Source organism: Prosopis cineraria, unplaced genomic scaffold, assembly GCF_029017545.1.
Source record: "Prosopis cineraria cultivar Desert tree isolate PC_DT_omini unplaced genomic scaffold, ASM2901754v1 PC6, whole genome shotgun sequence".
Lineage (NCBI taxonomy): Eukaryota > Viridiplantae > Streptophyta > Magnoliopsida > Fabales > Fabaceae > Prosopis > Prosopis cineraria.
In genome coordinates this window covers 41,222,588-41,234,091 of record NW_026555337.1, presented here as the reverse complement: position 1 = coordinate 41,234,091, position 11,504 = coordinate 41,222,588, and the positions used below count along the sequence as shown (strand labels likewise).

Here is an 11,504-nt window from a genome sequence, read left to right as displayed (position 1 = left end):
TATTTGATAGAAACATGAGTTATTGCAACATAGAATCTGCATAAAGAAATCAAGAAATGCTCGTGAAAAGTTATATTTTTACTTTGAGGAGGGTAATTTAGTCTTTTTATTTTAAATGATTTCCAATCCATCTCTCCCTATTTTTATTGCATAGGGGTCAAGAAAGGTTGAACACGTAATCCGACATCACTAAGGGTGATGACTATAATGCTGCTAAATTAAAAGGTTGTTGTCAATCTTTCTCCTTCTTATATTCTACCAGACAATCATAAAATATTTTTATTCATTTCTCCGCCTTTTGGCTAAGATGAAGCGTGTATAATATATATATATATATATATAAGAGAATTACAATCATATCTCAAACAAAAAAATTAATTACTATAAAATCTATTAACTACTGAACTAAGCAGTATTGAATAAAAATTAATTATTCTATTGACAAGTGAATTAAACTTATCAATGCAGTTTAATTCAATTGTTAATAAAATAATTAATTTTTTTATATGAGATTTCAATATAATTTTTTTTATTTTTAATATCTATCCCCGTTTCATTAAAATTCTTCAGTGTCAACCATGCCCTGTTTGCTAAATGAAGATAGAGAAAAATAGAGTATATTGAGGAAGATAACGGGCATGGGTTCTCTCTTGGTGAAGAGCCCCAATGTCCCTTCTGCCCTCAGTCCTCACAATGTATAGGTGGGAACCACTCTATGACGTTATGTTAGACCAATATTCACAAGAGCAAACATTATGTGTGGATGTTAGCTTTGAACCATGCTTCTCTCCCAGTAGACGGCAATCTTAGATCACATTGTCCTCACAATGCGAGGGCGAGGGCGAGGGCGAGGGCGAGGGCGGGACCTACTACATAAAGTGGGTCCTACCTACACATTGTGAAGGCAAGAGGCGTTGGACCAGGGGTCTCTCCACTTTTTTCCCTCCCTTTTCCTCCACTTCCCCCATCCCCACCATTCAAATTTTTTTATTAAACAATTTTTTTAAATGATAAATATAATGAATGGTGAGGATGGGGGAAGTGGAGGGAAATGGAGAAAAAGTAAGTGGAGAGACCCCACTTTCAAGAGGCGTCTCATTATAAAGCTTTATGCGTTCTGTGCTCATCATTCATCACAATGATGAGCATCAAATCTTGACCCTTTATTTTAGTTTTATTTAATTTTTACAATATATTTAAATTAATTTTTAAATATTATATTTATTAAAATAAAAGATATAATAAATTTTAATATTAAATCTAAACTATTCAGAATATATTTAAATAATTAATTTGTAAAATTTGTAAATTTTTTAATATAAAATTAGATCATTTAAATTATAACTGAATTGTACAAAGTTTATCTGTATAGTAAAATTATAAAATTATAAATTTTTTAAATATTAAATTGAACTGTTAGATTAAATCTGTACTAGCCAAATTGATGATGAATAGATATATTAAAAATTTAAAATTTTTTATATTAATAAATATAATATTAAAAATATCTAAAAAATTAATTTAAATGAATGATATGGATCAAATAAGATTGAAATGGAGGGTAAAGATTGCTCTTGGCTCCTGATGAGCACCAGATGCAATTCCAAAGCTTTATAAGGCTACGACAGGATGGTCTTTTTTATTTTTAGAAAAGCAACACCAATTGATTTTATGATGGGAGAATGATAAAAGGGTTTTAAGAGAATCAATTAATTTAAGTTAGATTTTAAATGTCAAACTTTAAAAATTTATAACTCAATTTTTTAATTTTACAACTACATTGTGATGAATTTACAACCTATTTTTCAAATTTTAATATGGTCGAAGAATAAAAAAATTTATTTTTCTATTAAAATTTGAAATACAAGTTACAAATTTCTCACAACGTAATTGTAAAATTGAGAGATTGAGTTGTAAATTTTTAAAATTTGACACTTAAGATCTAACTTAAATTAATTAATCACTTTGGGAGCTCTCTATCATTCTCTCTTTTATAATTGATAATATGACTTTAAAAATAATAATTTGCACTAATAAAAAGTGCCAAATCAACTTCCTTAATTATATAATCCTTCAATTTAATATTATAAACCATTTTTTCCTAAGTGCTCGTGTTACAAGGCAGTTTTGATCTTTTAAGATATAATTAATAATTTTTTAAAAGTATGCTTAATTAAGGGGTATAATTAATAAAATTTTATAATTAAGGCATCCTATTAAATAAGAAAAAAAAACATGAAAAATAGTGTGTTAACTACTCCCTTCATCAAAAAATGTAAGTTATTTTTTGAGTGATTGAATGTTAATTAAAAGTGTAAGGTATTTTTAGTATTTTGAGGTATAATTAATATTTTTTAAATATTTATAATAAATAAATTAATTTATATTAATTTTAAAGTGAAGCACCCTATTAAATGGGGTGAATATGAAAATATTGTATTAATTTCAAAATAATTAATTACTTTATTAATGGATAAAATTTAATTAAAAATGCCTTATATTTTTTAATGGAAAGAGTAACTCATTAGTGGTAAGGATGTTAATAGGACAGGATGAGACCAAGATAGCCCTGTCTTAGTTTCCATCCAGAAAAATGAAAGGGATTGAATTTTTTTCTTATGTCTCATCTCATCCTAAAAGTCACCCTATGCCATTTGAGATTGGGAAGTGATTGGGACATTTTAGTAAAGCAAATAAAACATGGAAGAGAGACTTGAATAACAATATTTATTTAAAAAAATTAATTATTTGGTTCTTATAGTTTTAATACAGTTGTAACTTAGTTCTTGAACTTTAACTCATAACTCGGTCTTTACAATTTTAACTTGATTGTAACTCAATTTTTTAACTTTAACTCTTGTAACTTAGTCCTTATAGCGTTAACCATTTAAATATTGATCCTATATTTTTTAAAAAATAAAATTATAAAAATTAAAACTGTTTTAAAATTTTAATCTTTATAAAGATTAAAAGGATTTAGTAATTTAAAATATTAGTCCTAAATTTTAACACAATTTTAATCTTTATAATTTTATTTTTAAAATATATGGACTAATATTTTAGATTATTAAAGCTATAAGGACTAAGTTGCAAAAGTTAAAGTTGAGGGATTGAGTTACAATTGAATTAAAACGAAAAAAATTAAGTTACAATAAGTCAAAGTTTAATGATTGAATTATAATTAAATCAAAACTTCAATGATCAAATGATTAATTGTTTCTTTATTAAATTACATAACTTGCTAAGTCCAAAACCAAAACAACACGAGTACGATAAACATAATGGTTTATGACACCATGTTTAGTTTGAGTTTTGATAATGACAAATATAAATTAGTTAACTATACTTATGTCTATTGTTTTCATGTTATAGTGTTAATTATAACTATGGAACAAGTGCTTTAAAGCGCTTTTATCTATATTATTTCATATTACATGTGATTTGAAAAAATAACTTGTGTGCCTTATGCTTGAATGGGATTCATCTTTTGAAACTTTCAACCTTGACTTAGGGAGAGCCTTGAATTTGAGTAAAGCTAGTTCAAGCTTGATTCCTAACTAAAACTTGCTTGATTTGGCCAAAAGAAAAACAAGCCAGCTTGTTAGCCAATTCAAACTTGACTTCTAACTGAAACTTACTTGAATTGAACATAGCCTTTGTAAGACATGCCAATTCATGCTTGAACCCTTCTAAGTCAAGTTTGATTTGACCTTTGACAATACAACCAATGCATTTGCAAAAAAAAAAAAAAAGGTGATTTTTTACCTTTACTTCACTCATACTCATCTTTAACAATCGTATTGTGACTCCAACAATTATTTCACTCCATGGGCTAAAAATATAATACTTCAAACTTATTTTAACAAGAGATTAAGCTTGAAAATCATTGAGATATGAAATTTACATTCATCCTACTCTTATTATATGAAAGTTATTGTTCTTGATTCTATAATTGTTATACATTTATCACTTAAGTATTAGATTTTTATTGTACTCGTTACTGCTTTTAGATAAAGTTTCAATTGAGTAATTTACATACTCAAAATCCTTGTAAAAGTGAGGGAGAGATTTCTCTTGTAATCAAGAGAAGTTCACTACTAGAAAAATGAAATTAGTGGCAGACAAATTTATTACTAATAAGCAAAATCTGTCACTAATGTTACATTTAGTGACGAATCATCTGTTACTAATTTTTGATAGAAATATTGCACCACTAATTTAGTGATCGAAACAAATCCTTCACTAATAATGATAAAAAATACTTGTCACTAATTAATAAACTTTCATTTATAATTTATTTTATAATTAAAATTTTTTTGCAAGTCCAATCACTGCCATGTCACCTCCCATGCCATCTTACAAGTACACATCACCCACCACCCACCACACCGTCGCCACTTGGACCTCCAAGCCACATCACTACTATGTCAATAATTTATTTTAATTCTCTTTAAATGTGATGTTACCTTGTCTCGAATCCAAAATCTCTCTTTTTTAATATGTACTTTTTTCCAATTGAGCTGTGGACTTTTGATTCTTAATATGCAAAATTTAATATATATTACTTAATTGAACACAAATATATGTAATTTAAATGTATTTTATATATATCTGATATATTATTGTTTAAATATGTTAATAATATATTTTATCATATATACAACCCCATTAACACATGTAAATATATAATTCAATATTTCTTGTTAGTTAATAAATATATTATTTAATATAATTTTATATTACCTATGTTATACTTAAAATATTTTCATATGAAAATTTTTTTATTTCATATTTAAATTTATGTAATAAAATAAAAAATTATTTTTTATTTTTATATCATTTTATATTATATATTTTACTTATACTAAGAGGAAAATTATTTGTGTAATTATTTAATATGGTAATTTTGAAGAATTTTTTTCATGTGAACATCTTTTTGTATATTATAATTTTTTTATAAAATATCCAACCTTATATTACTAATTTTTTTAATTAAAAATATGTGTCACTAATATCAAGATTTAATGACAAAAATTAGTGGGATAAAATTTGACCAAAATGTGATGACATTTTATATCCATCACTAATTTATGTAATTAGTGACATATTTCAGTCCACCACTAATGCCTATAATTATTTTAATCTATCACTAAACGTCTGTCACTAATTTTAATTTTTTTAATAGTAGTTACTCTCTTGGAAGAAATGCCTACTGATGTAGTGAGTACTTGTAATGGTTCACAAGGTCCTTGATTAAATTTGTGGATTGTAATAGCTTACAAGTACCCAATTCAAACTTATGAAAGATAGTAGAGAAATCTCAAGTTGTTTGTTTGGGAAATGGATGTAGACTCAAGTGTTAGAGCTAAATCATGATAAATCAATGTTTGCATTCTCTCTTCGCTCATATCTTTATATTTCCAACAATGGTAGTTTGTAAAAATTACTTTAACATTCTTATAAATAAAGTTTAGAACTTAAAGTTTTTCAAACTTTTCTTTACATACCGTTTTGCTGAAAAAGTTTGAAAAGAATCCAAAATTTAATTCACACCTAGTTCACCTTTTTTTAGATATGTTGCCATATCTAATAGAGTATATAAATTCAATCATTGAGTTGTAACAACTACAATTTAAATTAAAATAACATAATAGTATATAGAACAACTACAAATAACCTCCTTGCTACAAGTACAAAAACAAAATTATTGAATTACACAACGTAAATAAACTAGCTAAGCACAACAAAAAATCATTGGTTCTTTCTCTTTAGTTGAGATATTTGAAGCTATTACTTATTAACAAAATTTATGTCTATTATTAACAGCAAATATATACACTTTATAAATAAACTATTACATATTAATAAAAGAAAAAATAATACTATGTTTGAGATGAGTTGGAGCATCACAAAGGCGGTCTCAAGTCCTGTCATGTCTTACAAAGTTTCATGCTGTTTTTTATTTAGGCCTGGATAGACCAATTCCACATGACCGAGATGGAATAAGGTGAAATGAGACATGGACAAGCATGAACACTTCTAATTATGGGGTGTAATTTAATTAAAAACCACCTCTAATACTGAATAGAGGGATACACTAATAATCATTGAATTATTAAAATATAGGGTGCTAAAAAGAATTTCCATAACCATTAAGAATTAAGAAATAGAATAAATTACATGTACAATTTTATTTTTAAAATTTTGTGGAGTTGCATATATGTTATACTTATTTTTTAAATATCAATACATTTATTTTATCAAAATTAGAGAGGTTTTATCTTTATTTATTTTTTTGGTAAAAAGACAAATATATTAACAAATAAAAAGAACAAGTAACTACAAAGTTAACGTTAAAACAGAATTTAAAAAAAAAAACGAGTAGGGAAATTAAAACCGGGAACAACAGAAATATTAGAAAGGTTTTATCTTTATTCACAATCTTGCCATCATAGAATATTCACTTCGAAAAAGAATAATTTACACACAATTTTTGAAAAAGAAGTAGTAAATGCAACGTTAAATCATGGTACTTGAAATTGAAGTTGACCGTTGAAACGTTGGAAAGTAATGAGTGTGAACACAAATAAGGACTTTGTCATTGATTCTCTCTTTTCCCTTTCGTGTTGGATAGGCCATTTCTCTCTGTCTATATCTTTCTTGGCAGATTACTTGTACATACATTGCACCAATTATGTACATATGCAAGGACCAACGTTACATTTAGGTTAACCAATTTAAATACTATATAATTGTGTTTAAAAGTTTAATAAATTCTTCATCCATTTTTATGAAAATGTATTCCCTCGTATAATATTATGTACTCTCCATTTCAAAATATAAACCTTTCGAGGTTTTGACATACAGTTTAAGATATACAACTAACCAATACATTAGATTTAAATATTAATCATATTGTTAAATTTTTTCTTAAATTAATTAATGCATTAAAATATTTCCATATCACTCATATAAAATGAGTAAATAGATAAAATAGTAATAAATGTTGTTTTATAAATTTTTAAAAAGACACATAAAATGAAACAATTTTTTTAAAAAAATCTGAATGAACTTATATTTATAAATTGAGGCAGTATAATTATATATATATATATATATATAAATGGCGGGAGTAAAAAGAATTCAATTAATTTTACTTATTTTTGTTATTTGTAGGAGTAGGACTGAACAATTATTGAAAATTCTGAATTTTCAATTATATATAAGTATGGAGGCTCTGATAAATAAAAAATACAGGTAATTAAGCATATCTTTAAATATTTTTGAATGACATTTAAAAGCATCCATCGATTGTATCTGAGTCAAATACATACGCGTGCATGCTGCCTACATATAAAAGGGCGATCTTTAATTCAACAACCACAATTTATTATATTTATTGCTCTAGCAATTAAGTGACTCGTGAACAACATGAAAGATTTTTATGCCAGACAATCCAAAAAAAAAAAAGAAAAATTAAAAGAAAATTAATATTACTCTCTCCAATCCCTGTTATAAAAGCATTTCCAACTATCCATTAGAATTGATGAGAAATAGTTAAGTTTTTAACTTTATCTGACAAAAGAATAAATTTTTAATTTTACCCCATTTAAATAAAGAATTTTTAAATTTATATTATACTTTCTCTAATAGTTAATGAATTTAAATGAAGGTAATGTTGAAAAAATATAATTAATATCTCATAGTGTGTTTTATTTTAAGGACCAAAAAATACTTTTAGAAAACACCCTATAATAAGAACCACAAGGACTACCTCAATATTATAAATCATTTATAATCAAATTATGCTTTGATCCAATGAATTAGTTAATTATTTTTAAAAATATACAATTTTTCATTTTGACCTTATTTAATATGTTGTCTCGATTGAAAAATTTTATTAATTACACTCTTAATTAAGATTAAAAATATTTTTTAAAAGAAAAAAATTTTAATAATTACATATTGAAAGACTCAAAATATCTTGTATTTTGAACCAAATTCATGTAGTTAATATTTTTTTACAACTTGGTATAATTAAGAAAGATCAATATTGGAAAAAAAAAACTGATACTGATCTTTGCATTATATTTAAGACCAAATACAGCTTTAAAGCTTTGCTCTATAATTAGCACGGATGGGAATATTTCATTCGTTAGCGGTTATTTTTTGAGTGCAGTGTTTTAACCTTTCATTTCATTATGGTAATTTAAATTTGGTTCCTTTTTTCGTGCATTTCTTGATATTGGTTTGACGAATTATATCCCTATTTTTTTAATAAATTAACAAATCTCACTTATAAATTGGTTTTTTGAAGTTGTTTATCAAAGTATGAGAGTAGCAAATCACCAGAAGTGGTGATATATTTGACATGTTATAACCCTGCCTATTATTTTTACAAATTAATGAATCTCACTTATAAATTCTTGTTTTGATTATTGCAAATAATGTAATAATAGTAGCGAATTTTTAGAACGATTTAGTAATGGTCGGAAAAAATAATAATTTACTAACGGACATTCGGTCCTCCTTTATTATTTCCAAAAAAAATTATCTTTATTTAAATTTAATTCAATCTTTATGTATTTTAATGTCTTTTAATGCCATTTCATTAAAAAAATATTATAATTATCTATAGGATTAGTTTTCAAAAATGTATGACAAAATTTAGACAAATTATTAATTCTTTAAAAAAATTATTTGTTATATTTTAAATATATTTTCTTAAACATATTTCAAATAAAGTTCATTCTAACCTCTTCTTGTAAGCCACATATTCAATGGTAACATGCTTACAAGTAAATAAATTGGCCACATTAGCCCTCTATTTGGCTAGAAAGGAAAAAATATAGTAAAAGAAACTTCAAAAAAAGGTGGGGAAGTGTTTTAATTTGTCCTCTCACTTAGTTAAATAGAATGGAAGGGTAATTTTTCCTTCCCTCCATAATGGAGAATTTGGAATGATGATTAAAATTCTTCTTGCCCTCCCTCCAATGAAACCAAATGAATAAACATTCTCTTCCCTTTTCCTTTCTTCCATAAAATGATCTCTCCACTAAAACGCCTCTTCTCTCTTCTATTATGATTTTTCAAGTACTAGTATGTCGTATGAAAACAAGCCTGTCACACTACCAAATTCCAAGAAAATCAGACGGGGAGAAATTGAAGTATAAAATATTCTATTGGCTTCGCTAATCAAACTGCGCGCAATCCATTTGCAATATACATAAGACCTGGCTTACTGGCTAACATATCGTGATCAAATAATCCTATCCTTCAACGCCTAATATCATCTATCATTTACAGAATCAACAGATTTTTTTTCCAGATGCAATTATTAAATATCCTCAATCTCTATCAGATCGATATGTTGAGGTCTATCCTAGGTTTCTTCATCGATGGGAAAGGAACAACCGACTTACACCTTGGACATTTTGGATTGATCTTCGTTATCAGTACATATGACAAGCATCCAGGGCATCCAGCTGCCACTGGTGATGACATCAATCTCTCTTCACTTTCTTCTTCCTGAGCTTCTCTCATGGAAGAGGATGAAGATGAATACGAGGAGGGTGATGGTGATGACAGTGGTTTCCAGAGTGAATTTCTCTTCTTGATTGGCTCTTTCTCTGCTCTTTCAAGTGCTGATTTCACTTTGTCAAGGGTGCATACGCTCTGGTAATTATTACTCGATGGGTTTGAGGATGAAACAAGCTTCAAATCCAAGCTTGTTTCATCAAAAAGGTTCAGAGGTGCCTTCAATGGCGAATTGAGTTTTAACTGTGTTGATGTACCTTCATGATTCATTTGGAGTTTTTGTTCAGACATGGAAGGTAAGCTTGAAGTGTCACACCTCTGAATGTACACTTTCCCTGACTGCAACCATGGCAAAAGATCAACAAATACCCATTACTACTCATCCAAAGCAATACTAAAAATTACAGAAGAGTCGCACATGATCTATAAAACTCTGTATCATCAGGTGAATAATTATAAACATGTGCCTTTAATTTGTTAAAGAAATAATAATTTAACCAATATGAGTATGAAGTGAAGAAAGTTATTAGCATACAATTAGAGATGAGAAGTATACAGATCTCCCAAGTGTAAAAATCAGATTAAACTGAACCAAAAGGTAGGTAAAGACCTGAAAAGCTGTGAAATGATATAAATCATCAAGCGTGTAAAACTTAGAAAGATGAAGGCCCTGTTTTATTAGACATAAATGCCAACGTACAAAAACAAAACGGATTGATTGCAGGCTTGCGGTTACATTAAAAGCCAAAAGCTTAACGTATTTCTGAGAGAGATCAAATCAATTAAAAAATAATAGTAATTTACTTTTACTCACATATATCCTTCTTTCACTCCAGTTTCTCAGCAGCCAATCAGATGGCCACAAAATCAAATCACATAACTTCTAAATCAAGCATCAATAACAAGTATACACAAACAAAACTCCAAATTCTGGAGGAGGAGAGGAAGAAGAAGAAGAAACCGCTTCGATTGAAGAAATTTGTATGCAAAACAGGAAATGAAAATTCCACTCGGATTAACTACAATTAAGTCGTTCAGTTTTCGAAAAAGAAGATTCACAGATATAATTAAGACAATAACCAGTGGATTTATCAGTATTCATCATAAACCACAAATTCCAGTAGGCTATCCAACAGCAATAATTAATTTTCCCGGGAAACAAATAGAAATACAGAAATACTAGATTCGCGAAGCACCTCGAGGTCCAAGCGTTTCTCCCATCCACTAGGAACCGGAAGGTCAAGATCCAAATCCTGAGATTCGACGACGCAATTAGAGGTGCCGCCGAGCAGGTCTCGAGTAATCAGAGCCACCGGTTTCTCGCGGGTGGAATCATTCACCGCCGGCCGGTGCTGGTCGTCCTTGCAGCCTCCGCCTCCCAGGATCTGAACCAGAGAGCTTACGTCGGCAGCCATTAATACCTTCGAGAGAGCTTCTTCGTCTTCTCCTTGGCGCTTTCGGAGAGGGAGGGAGGGAAGGAGAGATAGTATAAATAGAAGTGATTGTGTTGTTCATATGCAAGCAATTGCGACAAGTACTATACAGACTACAGAGTCCGTTATTTATTTAAAATAAAAACTAGATAAATTTGAATTTATTGCAGTTCGTATTACGGGGATTACAGGGAGTTAGAAGAATGGCATGTAGTATGTGAGTATTATTATTATTATTATTATTAGTATTATTCTATCAAAAAATGTATTATTAGTATTATTAATCATTTATGAATTACCATAAATTTCATAGTAGTTGTAGTATTTTACAGCGACTTCTCCAATTTTAAAACAATTAACAATAACAAATTTGTAATTTTTATACTGCGCTGTCTAACTGTACTTTTTTTAATGAAATTTTCAATAAAGTATTGATATTTTTAGGAGAAGTCTTAGGTTTACTTAACTTTTAACCTTATATTCTATACTTGATATATTTTTATCCAAACAAATCAAATCAAGTTAATTTTACAA

At 27.8% G+C, this 11,504-nt stretch overlaps 1 protein-coding gene across 1 annotated transcript; it reads right to left on the bottom strand.

Moving 5' to 3' along the window:
* Window positions 1–9,162: 9,162 nt before the first annotated feature.
* Window positions 9,163–11,053, bottom strand: LOC129314317 (uncharacterized). The gene is made up of 2 exons (XM_054957722.1): window positions 10,734–11,053; window positions 9,163–9,876 (listed from the first exon to the last, which is right to left on the bottom strand). Exons 1-2 carry the CDS (start codon window positions 10,950–10,952, stop codon window positions 9,358–9,360), a joined length of 738 nt encoding a protein of 245 aa, XP_054813697.1. The 5' UTR covers window positions 10,953–11,053; the 3' UTR covers window positions 9,163–9,357.
* Between the last annotated feature and the right edge of the window lie 451 nt (window positions 11,054–11,504).

What these genes read in the sequence shown, in the direction of transcription:
- LOC129314317 (XM_054957722.1), bottom strand. Translation starts at nt 10,952, where the DNA reads ATGGCTGCCGACGTAAGCTCTCTGGTTCAGATCCTGGGAGGCGGAGGC. An exon ending in AGAAACGCTTGGACCTCGAG is followed by an intron (nt 9,877 to 10,733) that starts GTGCTTCGCGAA and finishes CCATGGTTGCAG; the next exon opens with TCAGGGAAAGTGTACATTCA.